The following is a 19,817-nucleotide window of genomic DNA, read 5'->3' as shown; positions in this document are numbered from 1 at the left end:
GAATGAATTTTAGTATTATGAAAATGAATCATTGCATTTTAGAACTATTTCTTTCTTCTCATTAAAACGCTACAGAAAAGGCAGAGTCATATTTGTCGTATTTAATTTATCCTCAAACTGACCGTGATGTCACAAGCAAAGAGTAAATTAACATATTTTGAATGGAAATCACATTGAGGTTAATAGATTAATACAGGGAGGAACAGAGAATTTAATTGAAACCAGCAGGAATAGTATTCACTGCATATATGTAGTCCTAATTAAGGATACTGGATTGTTACAAAGGTAGTTAAAAATATGACTGTTGCTAGCTTAGTGTAAAAAAAGAAAAAAAGAGATGTGAAAAGGCAGAAGGCCTTGTGAGTATGAATGGTTGGAGAGAAATAATTCTAACAATATGACCAACATTTTAAAATACAAAATTCTGTAATCTGTGAGGAATAAAAGAATATGCCAATCTTTGTCCAGGAGAAAGGAAACTGTAATGCACACAAGAAAACGTAGGGAGTAAGTTCATTTTTAGTTCTATTTTTAAAAAAAGTCCTAGAAGGATGTATTACCACTATATATAAGGAAAATGTTTAGACTTTAAAATGTACTCTGACTGAGAAATCTATTACTGCTCCATTTAAATATTAGCAGACTTTTCAAAATTAATCTTTTTGAGTGATTATTTCAGAACACTTAGTTAGTTTTGATTTTCAGGACTGCCTGCTGTGTGAGTCAATCCAGACCTCTCCTGTGTAAACTATTGGTAGTTATGTGAGCCGGTGAAAAATTTAAAATATATGAATCTTCTTCCGAAACAAACACTTGCAAAGTTCAGTCCTCTGCTTTCTGAGAATTAGAAGCAAATGGAGAGAAACAGACAAGAACATTTAAGTGTAATGCCACATTTAGGTATCTGCTCAGAAAAGGAATTACATGTAGCCCTAAATCTCTGGATCTGGTTAAAATTGGGAAAGGCATCACTAATAAACTTACAGATAGAAGGTGCTTTTTGTTAGAGAATAAATAATAATCTTCTAGTTTAATGAGTATTTTTTAGTTACCTAAAGTGGCCAGGACTTACTGCTAACAAGAAATATGCCTTTCTTGGAAATGTACTTTCACTACAGTGTAACTGAAAAAATTCAAAGAGAAGTTCTGACATCTGAATATTTCATCAATTTCTTACAGAAGAAAAATATTTTCTGTGATGGAATATCAGTACCATGGCAAAATTAGATAACCTTTAATATTTTAAAGAAAAAACAAGGTAGACCTAAAGAAATCTGACAACGCAGTGAAGACTGCACTTTCACACATACTCAGTTATTTCATTATAGCAGTTAAAAAATAGATTCATGAAAGTTAAAGGCTCCAGCAAAAATCACTTTATCTATGAAGATCATATATACAGTTTTTAAACTGCTTATAAAAAACAACCTGGAATAAATTTAAAACCAAGGCAATGCATTTATACATTTCTTCTTTTAGAAAAGAGTATTTTTACACCAAGTAGTGCATGACAAACCACTTACCAGATTCCCCACAGAAAGGACACTGCTAAACTGTTCTGTCATTGGGTAATGTTCCATGGCCATAAACAAGGTGTTTAAAACAATGCAAATAGTTATAGCAAGATCAACAAATGGATCCATCACAACTAAATTGACGACGTGTTTTACTTTTAACCATGGACTCCAGCAATCCCAGATCAAGAAAGTATTTGCAAATCTGTACCAACATGGTGGGCATTTCTGTCTGGATTCTTCAAGCTCTGAAAAAAATAGAAAAAAAATAACAAATAACGAATATTCCAATTATATCCTCTGGAAGTTCTTGCTTAAAATATGTAAAAAGATAAATCATTCAAATAAACAGTTCACACTAACATGGGATTTCCCTCACCTACGTTTAGCCATCTTAAAATTAAGCATCTAATTTATTTAAGCTCCTCTATAACCAGTGGACAAGGAAGTTATCTCTAAAGAGTGAATCATCTCAGACATCTATCTAAAGAGAAAAATGTGTTTATCTCTTTCCAATGACAGTAGGGACAGTCCAGACATTTAGTTTAGGTTAGCTGACCTGCTTACAGCAGATGTCTTAATTTTGGATATTAAAAGTTAACATGACTCCATCATCAATGAGCTGGTATATATAATTTGTGTAAGCTCCATAAAATATACAATTTTTGTTAACTAACACACATATTTTGATTTGAGCAACTAAATATTATATTTGTTACTACACTGAACCACTACAATATCATAGCAGATAAATGACTCGGTGCACATATCTATCATTGCTTATTTGAATCAATATACAGAATTTCTGTTTTAATATACAGAATCCCTGTTTTCTTATTTTAAAAGTTATCATTTCACTTTGAAAATCTTATACAGTTGCACTATCAATTGAGAAATAAAACAATATTAGTATTAGTAGAACAACTCTGCTGTCAGAGTCTTTACAAACTATTTTTTCTTCCATTTCAGTGTCACTGTTGTCAGTTACAGAAGAACAGTAACTTCTACTGAGTTAGTAACAGCAAGGATGAATGTTTAAAGTGATGGGATGTTTGAGGACAGCCCAGAAGGAAGATTGATATTTGCTTAAGTGAGAAATACTAAGACTACAAAATATGCAGGAAATAGCCACAACAGTTTCAATAAAATTTCCTCATAGTGGAAATCAACCCAGGTCTGAAATCAACCCAGTGGCATCAACCCAGGTCTGAAATTCGCCATTTTCAGACATCCCTTAGAGCACAGGCAGGTCTCCATCATCATGTCACTTATGGGTGATTTTGCTAAAATACTAAACATGCTGGTTTACAGTATTTGCTAGTAAGGATTTAGTACTAAACTCTCCACTTTGAGGACCAGTGGATTGATTTTTGCCTCTAATATTGTACTATATGGGTGGAATTATGGGAAGTTAAAAGGTCAGCTGCCACAGCTCTCAAACTCATTGAAACTACTAAGTTCTCCCATTACATCAAACTGTAGCCTCCAGGCAGAAAAGAGTATCATAAGTAGTGGAAGTCTTCTATAATCTTTATAAATCGTAACGAAGACAGTGCTTCCAAAGGAATATATGGATTGGGTGGAATAATCACATTTCTGAATATGTAACTCAAAAGGCTGAGAGGTAGGATGGGACTGGCCTTGGACAAAAGTGGCCACTCACACTGGATGCTGAGTTGCCACAGAAGACTCCACTCAGCAACTTCTGAAATAATGGAAACCAGATGAGGGTAGGAGGTGACTATCAGGATGATATAGTTGACGTTGACATGTTTTTTTTCTGGCCAGAAGAATGGAAGGACAAACTATTCAGCTGGAGGAAGAGAGCAGCACCCTCTAAGGAGATATCCTCTCTACCTGGGAGGAGAACTAAGAATTGTATACCGAGTATCAAGAGGTAACAGTTCATGCTTGCACTAAACTAGGAAGATATACTCAGAAAGATATGATTGTGAGAATGGTTTGTGAATACTTTTAGAAGAAGATAGATGATAAAAGCCTTATATCTCTGATTACAATTAGTTTGGGTTTTATTTGTTTATCTGAGAGCAAAGGGCTTAAGAGCTCACTTTAAAAAAGTGTATTTCAATTCTGACTTAATCTTAAGAACACTGCAAATTTCTTGGTAATTTCTTGTCCTTTTAGAATATGTGTTGCAGGACATCTGCTGGGTTTGTCTGACTATAACAGCTGTCACAGTGTGCCAGTAGCCAGTAGATAGATCCTTTAAACTTACAAAAATATTTTAATGGTATATGTATGAAGTGTGAGTGTACTCAGTTTCCATTGAATAAGCAAAACAATTCCAACAATATGTGCTTTTTCATATAGTAAATATATAATTGTTTTAATCTTTGTTATACTTACCTAAGAAAGTTTAAGAAATGCTTAAGGAAGGTAGTTCATGTGTATTGGCATGGGTTGATTACAGTCGGTTGTTTTCAATTAAACTGTAGTTTTCATTCCAGTTTCCTATTGTCTATCCTTAGATTTTAAGTTTAAGGGCAATAATTGTGCTAACATATCACTGCCTTTATCATAGCAATTCCTCTGTATCTTAATCGTTTTTTTCCTGTTGTTGTCTTATAGGAAGAAAATTCCTGTATTCTCTTTTTGGGGCTCTGGCCATACCCTAGCTATGATTATTTTGTTTCTATTACTCTTTTAGTCCACTCAATAGAGAATATTTTGGAAGATGTCATGAAAAATAAATGACTAAGAATTTAGAATGTGTAATTGATTTTAGAAATGCTGAAAAGCCTTTCGTATCTGATGTTCAGAGGTTTCACATGTCCAGTTTTACATTTACAATGGAAATTATCTATATAATTGCTCTGTACATATAGTTAGCAGAAATTTACTGAACTGCCTGTCAGATAAAATGCATCAAATACCTTCCATTGTATTTGTAAGTATGCTGGCTATACTCATTGCTCTTTGTCTTGCAGCAGAATCTTCCAGCATTTCCATGGAAATTTGATAAGAACTCAGTCTTCTTTTTCTTATTTCTGTTTCTGTAGTGGTGCCCTGTAAATGAAATATGGAGGCATTAAACCATTCTTTTCAAAGCGAATTAACAATATTTATTGTACAAATATTGTGGTAACAACCAAAATCAGCTTTGTGCAGCATACTAGACTTTTCTTACACATTGAAGGTTTTTGTTCCTGTAGGAATTTCTTTATTCTTTATTGAGGAACTCAGTGGGAATTTTGTACAAATAATCAGCTGGGGGACACAGTACAAAGGCAATGTGATACCAAAAGTGGTTCTCATTTAAATGACTGAGAGAACATAATTCTTGTTAGGTATCTTTTTGCTACTGATTATTATTATTCTTTCATGAAAAAATGATCAAAGTTGAATCCTGTCACCTTAATTTCCAGCAGCTAGTCATGTTAAATAGTTAAAGTGCGAGTACAGAAAGAAGTGAACTATTATTTGAGAAAGTAATTTTGATACAAGAAACATGAGTATAATTCTTGGAATTAATTATCTCTCTAATACTATATACTGCATTCCTAACCTGATAAGTATGGCTGGAAATTTTTAGATGAGAAAAAAAATGTCACATCTTATTTAATATTTCTTCTACTTAATTCTCACCCACCACAATGCTCATATAGAATTTGTGATATATTCTTGCAATGAGTACGCAAGTCCTCTCTGTTTTGTACGGCTTCTAATTATCTTTTCAAAGCAATAATATCTGGTTCTGATTTAAATGTGCCTAATGTGTCACTACTTTGTAGCATGTAGGTGTCTTTACTGTTGCTTTGCTTTTCTTCCGGAGTGTGGCCTAGGGATCTAAACACAGGAGTGGAATTAAAAATTCCTAAGTCTTGGTTCCTGCTCTACCGCTGATTCTGTGGTTCATGGAAACCACTCTCTCTTTTTTTTCATTATTCTGTCCCCATCCAGAAAAAGAGTACAAAGACTTGCAGAACTCATAAGGGATTTCAAGGTTGTCTTAGTGTGAAGATGAAAAAACATTTTTGAGCATTCACTAGTACTATTTCTTTAGAGAAGACTCTTGAGTTAAATGGCTAAATCTTTTTTCAAGTGAATCTATTTCTGAAATAGAACTATATACGCATAACCTCTAATGTAATCTGATTGAATTTCTGGTATGAAGGTCTATATCAAAATAGTAAAGAAACAAAAGAAAGAGAAACGTGTAATAGTAGTAATTAAATCTCAATACTTATTTATAATGAAAATATTTTTTCAGGTTGAACACAGTGCTATTGTAGCCACCAAAACACCATACTGAATCCATATTGAAATACTACGTATGAAAAATCTTGCTTTTTTGAAGGTTTGAAACAACATCTTAGCTTACAGAAGTCTGAAACTGGGACTGAAATGTAATGTAATTGCAAAGGTACATAGGAAGTGTATATACTTTTCCTATTTAAGTTATGAAATGGTTCTTTTAAGATAAATGTAGTAAGGAGTATTTCTATTAACTATCTTGGGAGTAGTAACTGCATTCTGCTTCATTTTCGTAGAAATGTTAGTGCCTGCTGTTTGCAGGTGTTTTCCCATACATATTTCCAAGTTATATCCTTAGTTATATATCAAATGTCTACCTTTGTTGTTGAGGCAAAACTGTGTACAAATTGTCAAATTCAATTTATATTTTTTTCTTTATGTGCAGATCTCTTGCTGAAGGCAAGGAGAATACTTCAGTGAGCCTCAGACATGGGAGGTTGAGTACTTTTTTCCCCTTATTTTCTGTTATTTAGAAACTATTGCAAGTTATTTCTGACAGCTCTAAGAAATGATAAGGCAAGCAGAAGTGAGCAGTAAGAAAAAATTCCATGTCTGAACCAAACTGTAATAATTACTGGTTTACTTATCATTACCTCTGGTATAAGCTGACCAGTTGGTGAAGTTAGAGTTGAAGGTCCTCCAACCAAAGAAACGACTCCATTGCAATCTACAGTGCTGTGCATCTTCCCATTTACTGGAAGGGCTGGTATCATTCTAGATGACACACTCGCCTGACTAATATTACTGTTGCGCCGTTCTCCATGTCGATTTGGAACAAAGAGTGAATCTCTTCTGCTCTCATTGTCTTCAAGAGTGCTGTGCTCATCATCAGCAAAGTCATTTTCAGATCCTATATCCTTTGCTCGACCTCTGAAACTGAAAATGCTTGTTTTGCTGTTGCGCCTTGGTGAGAACAGGGAACCACGAATGCTTAGCAAAGACTGTAAGAGATTTAAAACAAAACAAAACAAAACAGCATTAGAACTGAAGTTCTAAGTTCTTGGATTTTCAAAGAATAGTTACAGTGCTGGAGGAAGGATAGTCACTTTTTTCTTCAATAGTATCAGTGTGTCCATTAGGAGAATGTGCTCATTAGGGAACCTGAAGCAGAGGGGGAAAATTTCTTTTTAGTAGTAAGGTAAGTAAGTAAGTTTGGGCAGTTTTGAGCAAAGGCGGCAGGTTGAATTGGAACAGACCCATGACTGTGCTGGAGACAGTTGTCAACATCACTATCAAGGTTTTGCAGGTATTTGTCTTTTATTCCTTCTATTAGAGGACAGAGCTAAAAATCTTTTACTTTTCTTCCCTTCTTCATCCCCTGGATTCCCAGGGATACCAGGTGATAACACTCACCAATCGTTGTTTCCTAGAAGGTAGAAGTTTTGGTCTTAAGTTTGGTATTAAATTCAGTTTAAGTTGATGTAAAGAACTTGTATGCCCTCTTCACAATAGGCTCAAGAGTGTGGGAACAACATACGCAGTACTCTAAAACTAGAAAACAGAGGCAACAGTTTGGGGAAGCTCTGGAGGTACAGTGAGAACATGACTAGTAGCACTCTTGGGCATAGCACTCTAGGGCCTATAGCATAGTATGACTTGGCCATCAGGCAGCTCAAAGCAAGCATTCACCAAGGATAGTTACCTAAAGATATCCTCTTACAAATGAGAAGAATAAATCAGTGGTTGTTGGTAATTCATCTTTTAATTACAGTAGAAGCTGGTTAATGGAATGTTCTTCTCCCTTGCTACATATTTTATTAACAGCATTCATGAATAAATAAAATGAGTACTAATTGTGGAAAAAAGAAACCTTGCATTAAGCTTTCTTCAAATCTGCATTTCTACAAATCTTCATATCTCGGTACATCAAAAACCAAGTTTGATATGATCTCAATTTTTCACTAGCTTTGCACGTGGAAGGTCATATGTAATAGGAGTATTTTTTATCCCATGATAGTTAAAGTGAAGGTGAAAACTGCACTATAATATATACACCTATATTAACACTGTGAAAACCAAACACTGAATATATACATATATCAATACATATGTATCTCTGTATATGCATATTCAGATTTAAACATATATACACATAATGTATGTGCTGAACTGGTAGTACTGCGTATTGCAAAGGCTGGCAGGTGTTTACTATTATGAGATGTATTTTTTCTGCTATTACAGCTATACCAAATTTTAATAATTTGGGCTGAAGTTTTCTATGCTGGCTGTCAGCCTCAGGCTGAGTTACTTGAAGAATATCAACCAAATGGGCTTGCTAACTCATTTATGTAAACTTGGCTGGAGAAAAAGTGCTGTTTTGCTTATACTGAAAGATAATTTTCTCTAAAAAAAGCTCTAGCTGTTATAGAGTATGACACTGAATTCTGACAAAGTGGTAAACTAATTACTGCACCCTTTGTATATTTCTTTATAAATGTATTTGGCCAACCTACAGTCTTTCAAAAAATCACATGCTCACTAGGTTTTGTCTGACTGCCACTGTTACCCTTGTATTTTTTTAGACAATGTTTCCATGGCTGCTATGTTTTGTTTGTCATCCAATCTTTCCAGTAGGTGTTATCATGCTCTGAGCGCAGCTAAATGGATCAGGCCCCTCAGGGATTTAGGAGGAGTAATGCCTGCTCTCAAAAGTCCCTGCTGGACTGACACAAAAGATATAAGCCAAAATGGCTGCAGTTCTAACATATCTAGAAATATATGTGTCAACATGCTCCTGGAAAGTAAGGTCTGAAAGGAAAGCTTGGCTTTTCTTGCAGGCTGCATCATTCACTTGTATGTGGAATATTGTGTCAAAGGACAAAACGTCTACAGAGGCTGACCGGGCAGATTATCTCCCTTTACCATTCTACTGTGTGGTTTCATGCTCTGGCACCCTATTTCACCAGGGAGCTAATTGCATGACTAACAAGACAAACCAGCTCTTCCTTTACCAGTTCTACTGCCCGTAATCCTTCGAGTCTTGTGGCAGCTCCATTTTATTTCATTTACATGCAGGCAACGTTTGCCCCAAAGCATTTTTACAACTGCAAAAACAATTACCAGGACAGTCTTAGTAAATTATCCTCATTTAGATTATTTACTTGATACAAGTCTGTTTGTATTTTAAAATTTTAAATTAACTTTAAAAAAAGTTATTTCAGATGGTCACTTAGTTACTGCTTGCTGTGTAATTCATGATGTCTCAAGACGAGCTGTTTCCTGTGTATTGCACCATTTCTTTCTTTTCTTTCAAATCTAAGACATATACAATAATTGTTTTCACTTGATTTTCATGGATTTTAATTATTTGTTCTACAACATGAATTCACATTTAATTTTAATGTTACCAAAGATAATTTAAAATGCCTTGCTTTCCCAAGCTGCTTAAGTTTCTGTGGAAGTTTCACAGTTTTTCATAACAATTGCCAGGATGAAAGCTTTCTGAGAGTATGAATAAACACATGCAACAATGCTTTACTGTATGTTAATAAAGCCACAGAAAGTTTATTATCTATGGAATCTCTTTATCTCAAATTCTCCTCCCCTCAGTACACATGCTTCAGTATTAAGTATTTTTTCTGTGCTCCAAAAAATATATTTAATATAAAGATAATATATTCCTTAATCAGTATCTTCACCACCAGTATATAAGAGAGCATCTGGGAATTTAGGCTAGACAATGGAGAGGCCTATTATCGAGTAGCTAGAGCACAGGACCAGCAGTCAGAAATTTCTTTCTGCTCAGACTTTGTCAGTGACTCTTCTTTAGTGTGGTCAAGTCACTCACCATCCTCATCTATGAGCTACAGACATATATGACATATATGACATATATATGAGACAGAACTGTACGGTCTAAGATGAGATCTCTGGCTGCAGCTCCTTTGTATCAGCCTGACTTAAAGCCCATTCCAGTTAATGAAAGATTTTTTGGAGTAGCTTTGGCCCCAAACTAATAGCACATTTTATTAGATTGGAAGTACACTTTTACAATATTACTCAAAGAAATATCAAACTGTAACACTTAATGGTACTACCACTGTTTTTTCCCTTCACTTATCTTTTACATAACTTCCAATATGTAAAGCTTCTGTAATGTCAGTCAAAACCAAATTAGAGTAGACGTACATGATTTAATAAAAGAGAGAGCTGTACCTGGTGGGGAGATGTGAACCTTTTTTCATATGTCAGTTGACTTCCTTCGGTAGAGAAGCGGAAACTTTTCCTTCTGATACTGTCTTCTGACTCGGACTTGGGGAAGTTATCAATATCTCCTTTGTCATCTGCTTCAGACATTTCTTTCTGTCTTCTTTTCTTCCTTCTGTTTCTTCTTTCTTTAGCACTCTTTGAGCTCAACTTTGATGCTTCTGAAGAACTTTCCAAGAGTTCTCCTAATCCTCCTACACCACTGAAATCTCTCGATGCAACTGATGCTGCTGCTACTGCTGCTGTTGCCTGTCAGGTTACAGAGCAAGGTATTCTTAGTAGGCCAAAAATGAACAATTTTGTAGGCTCTTATCAACTGTTTTTATTATCAGCAGTGGTAATACTGCTGGTTGTACACCCTTGAGTATGCAAATATACACAAACAAATTGAACTGAAGATATTGAATTGTATAGTTCCTTATTGTTTAGTAGCATGAGCTATTTGAAGCCTCAACTTCAGCTGAACAATAGCATTGCTATTCCTTAAAGACTTGCTGCACAAGACATCGATCTAAAATTAAGGAAGTCAGAAAAGTATAAACATGGGGGTATTCCATGTATTTCAGACCTGCTTCCCCATTTTCTCTCAAGAAAAGCCCCACATCGTGCTCTAATTCAGCTGATCCCTTCTGAGTCCTTACAGAGAAAACTAATCCCTAACATCCACCATATGAGTTACTGTATCACAATCCAACTAGCAGCCTGCAAGTAGTTGAATCCAGCCTTTTCTCACTGTCTTCACAGCAAGGACACTGCCCTCACTTTCCTTATACCTTCACTGGCAACAGGCACACCCTCTAAACACGTCTCCAAGCCCTCCCTCCCTCTTCATGTTTCCCCTCCCACATTCCCCACTGTAACAGCATTCTTGGTCTTTGTTATAGATACATAAAAGTACATTTATTGCCTGTTGCTGCTACAGCCATAGAGAAGAAAAAAATTAGGTTTCTCTGATGGAAAGGGATGAGGTGATTTACTGGAGCAAAGAGCCACCCCAAAACTCAAGACCAGTATCTTCAGCTACAGTGGTTGGCCTAACTGACTTGGCTCATTAAGGAAACCAGTTCATTTAGTCATCAAATAAAGGAAGAATTGAGGCTGTGTTCAGTACTCTTCCTAGAAAGAACTGTCTGGGAGATTGCTATGAAATTCTGCAGTGGAAAACATGTTTGGGAAGCTGATAGGCTGCTGTCAGCTTACAAAAAAGGGTGGTATGAGAAATGGCAAGAGACATTATATATATAATATATATAAAATGTATATATAACAATACATTTTGTTATATAACAAAGATGTCTAGTAATTATCTGGCAAAACATTATATTCAATGCCAAGCGTTTCAGGAATCGTGAGATATCTCTCTACAGCAGGAAAGGATAGTTTGAAAGCACATAGTATGAATTAATGGCTTTCTTCGCCACAATGTACAACCCATGCTATACAAGTTGACTTGATACAGATTTTTTCTGCTATGTAGAGTATTAAAATGATTCTGAAGTGTTTATCAATTAAAAAAAATGATATGCAAAATTTTGTCATACTGGTTTCAGAAGATCATCCTTCAAATGCTCCAAGAGAAACAAAGGCAGCAGATGTTGAGTCACCACCCATCTACGTCATAATACCAAAGGTCAAACAAGTGAAGCAATCCAAAGACTGCTGTGATGACTTAGGTTTGTGGATGAATAGGTTCAGTGTCAAGGGAGTGAAGAGGTGTGTCCTACAGTCATTTCCATCTCAGCAACCAATTCAGCAGCTCAGTGATCTACCTTGTAATGCATACTTTCTGCTAATATTTTCACATACAAAAGGGATCTTGACTGTAATACTGCTTTCCTTATAATGAATTCAGTGGTGACTCATTTAAAAAAGTATCAACTTTCCACGGCCTTTATCCAACCTTCCTCAGAGTCTCTGTTTCCTATGGTTCTCTTCTTCTTCTTCCTAATTATGGATCAGCTTCATCTCTGTCCCCACTCTCAAACACACAAACATCTGGATGAGCCTCCTGATAGCTTTTGATATAATATGATTTAGTCCTTTTCATGGATGAAAATATCAGATTTAAAACCAAAAGAACTCTTTGCTGATATTTAACTTTTTTTAATTTGAATTTTGCAGGATTCTGCTTTTTCTTTAACGATTTGGAAGTGATAAGGTTTAATGACTAAAGTAGAGATATGCTAATTAGATTTCACAGATCATGCATAAAGCTTTCAAGAAAAAGATGGAGAGTTTCACTTTCTATTAGCACTTTATAGAATCATTCTAACTTAGTGAAAGTAGCTGTAAAATACTACCAAAACTATAATTTCTTAGACGATTCTAATTTGCTAGCATTTTATAAACACCGTCCTGCTGAAAATCACAGAATGACAGAATGACAGAATGACAGAATGACAGAATGGTAGGGGTTGGAAGGGACCTCTGCAGATCATCTAGTCCAACCCCCCTGCTAGAGCAGGTTGCGCAGGATCATGTCCAGATGGTTTTGCGTATCTCCAGAGGAGACTCCAGAACCTCTCTGGGCAGCCTGTTCTAGTGCTCGGTCACCCTCAAAGTGAAGAAGTTTTTCCTCATGTTCAGATGGAGCTTCCTGTGTTCCAGTTTGTGCCCGTTGCCCCTTGTCCTGTCGCTGGGCACCACTGAAAAGAGCCCCAGCCTCTGGACACCCGCCCTTTAGATACTCGTAAGTATTGATGAGATCCCCTCTCAGTCTTCTCTTCTCCAGGCTAAATAAACCCAGCTCTCTCAGCCTTTCCTCATAAGAGGGATGCTCCAGTTGCCTAATCATCCTCATAGCTCTCCACTGGACTCTCTCCAGTAGTTCCTTGTCTTGAAATAAGAATCCCAGAACTGGACATAAAAATACCGGTTAAAAAGCAATAGAAAATCAGCCCAGAAATTAAACAGATATCTGACTCATGGAGCTGAATTCTTGCATATATTTTACTTTCAGATAAGAAAACCTCACAGAAAAGTCTATATTAAAATGTCTTTTTCCCATAAAACTTTAAATAATTTTCTTCTGTTTTCAAAGAAAACAAAGATTACTTTAAAAGAATTCTGAAGTAATACCTTTGTTATAAATATTGCTAGTCTCTTCTAAGGACATATAAACTTCTGATTGACTTCAGTGTGCTTGAATTAGGGCTATGCTTAAATACCTTCCTGGATAGAAACCTAAAAGAACACTGATTACAATTCTCTCTGTTTTCTGAATATTGGGAAAGAACTGTTAAGTACAGCAAGCCTGGCAATTCTCACTCAAACCATAAACCAGAAGTAACATAACTAGACTTTTTTTTATGCTGTTCATAAGATCTGTAACATAAAAGCATCACGAACGATGACTACTTAAAGTCAGGTTTCTAAGACACTCTTATCACAAATATTTTGCAGTCTTTAGGTGAACTTAGTAGCATTCTTTTCTGTACCATTAGCTTGCTTTTTTGCTATTTGGTTAGTTCCTGATTTTTGTTGGCTATTTCCACTTTTCTAACTTGCATGGTAAACAAGGCTTTTTTCTTTTTGTAATTCATTGCACAATTTATACATGTTCTAACTCATAAAAGATTATTATCCTTGCTGTAAGAATAATGCTGTTCAGAAAGTACAATTTCCATCATTACCTGAGCTTCTTCTTGTTGCTTCTTCAGTTGTTCCAGCATCTGTTGAAATTCTGCCTCTTTCTGCTCTGCCTCTTCCATGGTTGCTTGATTCTGTTCTTCGTAGGCCATGGCGACCACAGCCAGGATCAAGTTGATCAGATAGAAAGAGCCCAGAAAAATCACCAGAACAAAAAATATCATGTATGTCTTCCCAGCAGCACGTAGTGTCTAGGGAGTAGAAAGCATATCTATATATTATTCCACCACTCATCTTTGTTACTGCAACAGCATTATGCTTTCAGCTCATGTACAAATAAGCCTATTTGTATAATTTTGTATTTCACCTACAGTTTACTTTTTATGTCATAGAAACTTCTTACCAGCTGATACAGGTTTTCCCAGAAGTCCTGAGTCATTAGCCGAAAGAGTGACAAAAAAGCCCAACTGAAGGTGTCAAAACTTGTGTAACCATAGTTAGGGTTTCTACCAGCTTTCACACATATATATCCCTCTGGACACTGCCTATATGAAAACCAAACAGGAAGTACTTAGTCATAACTTTTATTTCCTTCTGGAACATATTTATTATCTTTTGGAAGAATACGCATTATTTTTCCTCAGGAAATCCATGAATTACAATTTAATTCATTCAGAAGAAAAAAGTCCTAAGAAATGAACTAATAAGAGAGTAAATGAAAGATACTCTTTCCATCCATTCACTGGTTGAAATGACATAATACTTAAATTCTCCTCAGTCACATTTTCAAATGGAATCTTTATTCTAAATGAATAATTTCCTGGCAGAAATAATTGCTAAAATGTTGTATAAGGTTACAGACAGATTAAACAATATTAATAGCTAAATCCAATTGTACTGGCAGGGATCTACCACATAATGCAGATTTTATTTTTTTTTTTTAATAAGCTTCTTTACTGTTGCCAGTTAGGCATCAGAGTTCAGGTAACAATTCTAGGCTCATAATTGGACACATGAGTATGGCAGAATTTGCCAGTAATGAAAGGGCTTGAAGGCTTTTTCAAGTTAGGCTTGAAAAAAAGATTCAGTCTTGAACTATGAAGTCACTATTGTGCTTTCTTAATATTTTACGTATTCTCTTCCTCAGTTCTAACCTTTGCTATCATCCTACATTCTTCAATCAGTGCATCTCGAAAATAAACTTTACCAGAGTTCAGATTTTATCATTAACACCAACATCATTTTCCAATCAAGCAGGAAGAAAAGCTGTTAATGAGTATTTCATTTAGCCAGAGAGTAAAATATTTTGACTTAAGTAAGAAATCATTGTTTAGCAGCAAAACTCTATGTTCTGTAACACTGCTAAATATGGAGTTGCAAATGCTACAGATAGGTTTCAGGTTACTGCTTTTTCTACAGAACATAACAGATGATTTTTGAAAAGGTCTTACCCTGCATCAGAGCTATTACCACAAAGTAGAGCATCTCTTTGTCCTTCCAAAATGTAAAAATGAGCTGTGTAGAGAGCATTAGAAATATATGTGAATAGACCAAATGAATCTGAGCCTACTACAAAGTAAAATAAAAATAAATTGTAATAAAATCGAAGTGGCTAGCTGCCTGATCACTTTGTAGTTTGTTTAGGAACCCTTCTGGTTATTGTACTTGTTTATTGTATGTATTTGATCTCTGTCAGTCAGTGACTGTAAGCAGTTCTACATAAGGCAGAAATATAAACCATTCAATACTCTTTGGTTGATCACAAATAGTTACATACTATAGCCACAAATATATAAAAAATAGTTATATCAGTCATTCTTACTTTCATCCTCAATATAGTCCTTCCAGTTAAATGTGCTCACTGTCATATTAACAAATGTACCATTTTCATCCATTGTGCTATTAAAGTAGGAAATAACACTTATTTCAAAAGTAGAATTGTCTGGAGGCCACTGCAGGCATTTATTCCTCAAGTTGCCCATGAACAGCTGCAGCCCTATTAGTGCAAATACACTCAGACAAAACACAGTCAGGATCATAACGTCCGAGAGCTTCTTCACAGACTGAATTAGGGCTCCCACAATAGTCTTTAGGCCTGCAAAGAGAAAAGATCCATAGATTTATGAAAGAGTATCTTTGCCCTTCCCATATAATTAAGATGTCATGCAGACACTTAAAAGAAATCCTTTTTTATTTCTCAAAATGTAAAGCTTCATGAGCAGCCTCAGAGCTTGTGAAGATGAATGACAGAAAAAGATTCTTTTTTATGAATATGCAGTGTACATATATTCCAATAACCTGAATATATCATGTTATTCTCAAGCAGGAAATTTTATCAATCATTCTTTCCTGTTACATATTTGATTTTATGTCTTAATTTTTCTCTGCATTTAATATTCTGCTATAATTCAGTTTCCAGTTAATATTAAATATGACTTCACAACAATATGAAGATAGAATGAGATAGAATGGCAAGTAATCTTGAGAAGAAAAAAAATAGTATTAAATATGGCTTCACAACAGTGTGAAAATAGTATGAGAAAGAATTACAAGTAATTTTGAGGAAAAAAAAATAAATCATTTGTGTTTGATAAATTTTCCTGTGCAATATTTATCCCCTTTTTGGTAGCTTTTTTGTTGTTACTTGGTTGTCATTAAGACTAATGTCAATTTTACATGCTAAAATGAAGGAAAAAATTCAAAATCAAGAAAGCCATAGCGCTAAAGCTTTTTTAATGTAAAAGAGAAAACTTGTTGCAATAAAATGCAGAAAAACAAAGCAAAATAACCCATAGACCTCATATTTTATATTTCATGCAAGAATCTGTTAAACTCAAAGGCTGATTTTGCAAAATAAAACAAGCTAATGCTGAAAAGGCAAAGAATCGTAATCCAGGGTTATGATCCATGCCTTTTTTTTTTCTTTTTTTTTCTTTTTTGGCAACACAAGCAGCGAACAGCAAGACGTATGCTCAAAAGAAGTGAATTCGACTTCAATGGAATGAAAGTCAGCCTCGGTGTTTAACCTCGCTCTCACCTGGAATGACTGATATTGTTTTCAAAGCTCGGAGAACTCTGAATGTTCTCAACGCTGAGACATTGCCCAGGTCCACAAACTCTGTCACATATCTGTAATAGGGGAGTTCACACACAAACACAATGACAGCACACAAATAACAATCGGAGTTACGAGGGGCCTAACACCTTACACAGTTACATCTTACCTGGTATTACAGAAATAGTTTTCAAAGCTCTCAATACTCTGAAAGTTCGAAGAGCTGAAACATTGCCTAGGTTTACAAATTCTGTTACATACCTGTAGGATTAAATCACAGTTATTCAGAATTGAGGCAGAGCTTATACTAATTATGTGGGTCTTCAAAACCTCTGTGGCAATATTGGCAATCATACTTCAAAATCTACCTGTCTCTTCAGTACACCTCGCTTTTATAATTACTTATTTTCATTGATTTTGCTTAAATTTCATTGAAGTGAAACTCACTGATTTGTATTTGGACAGCTAATTAAACTAATTAGCTTGTAATAGGACAGTGACATGAAGTCAAAAGGATGGCTTCCATTCTGATGAGCAGAAAAATGTAGGACATGAAATTAGTGTCCCTCAGCAGTAATTACATTAGCAGCTGGCACTCCATGGTGACTCCTGCCATCTTTTACTTTGATTTATGAGTGAATAAAATGTGTGATACGGTGTCTAAACTTCAAAGGTTGCAGAAAATAAATACTTTTAAATCAATATATTTATTATTATAATATTTGCCACTAATTTCATGCCCTAAAAGCTTAAAAAGTTCTTGAACCACTTACGCCATTAAAATGACACTGAAGTCAAGCCAGTTCCACGGGTCTCGCAGAAAAGTAAAACCTTCTAAGCAGAAGCCCCTTGCAAGAATTTTGATAAGTGATTCAAAGGTATAAATTCCAGTGAAAGTGTACCTGAAAAGCGTCAGAGCAGGAATAATGCATTTTTGCATACTTATGCCTATAGACAGTGCTATTCTTTATCAAAGGTGACATACAAGAAAAGTATTTAGAAGTGAAAGGAGGAAATCATTAACTTAACTTGTCCCAAACACTTAAGAATGTAATTGTTTTTCAGTAGATTTAAATTCAAACCTGACACATATATACTATTCATTTTCTAAAAGATTGATTTAATCTCAGTTTTTGTGCTTGCAAATAATTTCAGACTCTAGTATGTATAGATACATTTCAGACTTTGATATTTATATGTACATTCTCTGGCACTCACAGGGCTGCCTCTTTGCTTGCATTCACAAATCAGGTAGATGTCTAAGTGTTACAAAAAATGAAGAATTTTTTTAATGTCGAAATCAGAGTTTTGTGAAAATCAGTTCTGCATAATAACTATACTCATGCCTATAATGCAGGTTTATTTCATAAATAATCATTAAATATAAGAAAGCATGCCCAGACTGTTATTCTTGAAGATGTGGAGCACGATTACCAATTTACCTGGTGTGGGAACAACCATTCATTTAAAAACATAGAATTGTCAGTTATAACCAGTCTAATGCAGGGACTTCCTGAGACCCACATGGGTCTGTGTGGACCTCCAGAATAAAGGAAATCTACCTACAGACCCTACTGCTCTCCTTTCAGACTCTCAGCAATCCTAACAAGCCATAGTCACTGTTGAGCATACTGGGAACAGGTGAATACTAGTGCAGTTTCCAAATACAGCATTCAGAGTAAGATTCCTTAATGCAGTGAAATAAATAAATAGAAATCAATAACGGCTATTGGAGAACAGGAGGGAACCATAAGTGGTTAGAACCAGGTTGTTCATGAGTAGTATTATTTCAAAGAAAAACATAATATTTCAAAGGAAAACGCCTATCTGTATTTTGTTAGAGAACAAACATGTATGTGTAACCATGATCAAGAGAACCAGAGATACTTTGAGGTTTCCTTACTTCTGTCATCTCTTTGTTACTCCTTCATAGGTAGGCCCTTTCCTCAGCAGTTTGAGTTTCTTGATGTTTGGGTGTTGTGTGTGCTTGCTGTGGCTGGCACTTGGAGTTCACATCACTGAGCCATGATGAATGTCCCACTGTGCTGAGATCGTGGATACTCAAGCGATATGTGGCTGGCCTCACCAATGGCATGCAACAATTTTACATGCACATTTGAGGTTCTGGAGCTCCTTTTCCAATTTACAACTCAGAACACAAGAGCTCATGTTTGTACTTCATAGAAGTTCAGATATTCCTCAGACATAATTTTAAAGAACAAGGTGTGTTGGTTTTGCTTGGCAAGGTTTTGGTAGCGGGGGGGCTACAGGGGTGGCTTCTGTGAGAAGCTGCTAGAAGCTTCCCCTGTGTCTGATAGAGCCAATGCCAGCCGGCTCCAAGACGGACCCGCTGCTGGCCAAGGCCAAGCCAATCAGCGCCTCTGTGATAACATATTTAAGAAAGAGAAAAACAGTTAGAGAGCGCTTTTGCAGCCAGAGAGAGGAGTGAGATGTAAGAAACTCTGCAGACACCAAGGTCAGTGCAGAAGGAGGGGGAGGAGGTGCTCCAGGCGCCGGAGCAAGATTCCCCTGCAGCCCGTGGTGAAGACCATGGTGAAGCAGGCTGTCCCCCTGCAGCCCATGGAGGGAGGATGAGGGTGTGTAGAGATTCCACCTGCAGCCCATGGAGGACCCCACGCCGGAGCAGGTGGAGACACCTGAAGGAGGCTGTGGCCCAGTGGGAAGCCCGCACTGGAGTAAGCTCCTGGCAGGACCTGTGGATCCGTGGAGAGAGGAGCCCACGCCAGAGCAGGTTTGCTGGCAGGACTTGTGACCCCGTGGGGGACCCACGCTGGAGCAGTCTGCTCCTGAAGGTCTGCACCCCGTGGAGGAGACTCACGTTGGAGAAGGCCGTGAAGGACTGTCTCCCGTGAGAGGGACCCCACGCTGGAGCGGGGGAACGGTGAGTCCTCCCCCTGAGGATGAAGAAGTGGCAGAAACACCATGTGATGAACTGACCGTAACCCCCCCGTCCCCGTCCCCCTGTGCCGCTGCGGGGGGGCGGAGGTTGAAGCCGGGAGTGAAGTTGAGCCCGGGAAGATGGGAGGGGTGGGGGGAGGTGTTTTTAAGATTTGGTTTTATTTCTCATTCCTCTACTCTGTTTTTGCTTAGTAATAAATTAGATGAATTCCCTCTCTAAGTTCGGTCTGTTTTGCTCGTGATGATAATTAGAGAATGAT

At 36.4% G+C, this 19,817-nt stretch overlaps 2 protein-coding genes across 2 annotated transcripts in view; one reads left to right on the top strand and one right to left on the bottom strand.

Moving 5' to 3' along the window:
* LOC104638733 (sodium channel protein type 2 subunit alpha) overlaps positions 1 to 19,817 on the top strand; it is a 201,006-nt gene that overhangs the window by 73,161 nt on the left and 108,028 nt on the right. The gene's annotated exons all lie outside the window — the stretch shown is intronic.
* The window catches only part of LOC104641142 (sodium channel protein type 2 subunit alpha), a 75,760-nt gene that overhangs the window by 36,467 nt on the left and 19,476 nt on the right, over positions 1 to 19,817 (bottom strand). Inside the window, exons 7-16 of the mRNA XM_075756794.1 lie at positions 17,412 to 17,540; positions 16,808 to 16,899; positions 15,406 to 15,678; positions 15,035 to 15,098; positions 13,987 to 14,128; positions 13,628 to 13,834; positions 9,945 to 10,244; positions 6,383 to 6,730; positions 4,409 to 4,541; positions 1,524 to 1,762 (exon numbers count right to left, since the gene is read on the bottom strand). Of these exons, the coding sequence (XP_075612909.1) occupies positions 1,524 to 1,762; positions 4,409 to 4,541; positions 6,383 to 6,730; positions 9,945 to 10,244; positions 13,628 to 13,834; positions 13,987 to 14,128; positions 15,035 to 15,098; positions 15,406 to 15,678; positions 16,808 to 16,899; positions 17,412 to 17,540 (1,927 nt within the window). The remainder of the gene's footprint in view (positions 1 to 1,523; positions 1,763 to 4,408; positions 4,542 to 6,382; positions 6,731 to 9,944; positions 10,245 to 13,627; positions 13,835 to 13,986; positions 14,129 to 15,034; positions 15,099 to 15,405; positions 15,679 to 16,807; positions 16,900 to 17,411; positions 17,541 to 19,817) is intronic.

Source organism: Balearica regulorum, chromosome 6 (assembly GCF_011004875.1).
Source record: "Balearica regulorum gibbericeps isolate bBalReg1 chromosome 6, bBalReg1.pri, whole genome shotgun sequence".
In the NCBI taxonomy this organism is placed as follows: domain Eukaryota; kingdom Metazoa; phylum Chordata; class Aves; order Gruiformes; family Gruidae; genus Balearica; species Balearica regulorum.
The sequence above is the reverse complement of the archived record's forward strand: the minus strand, read 5'-3'. Positions and strand labels throughout refer to the sequence as shown.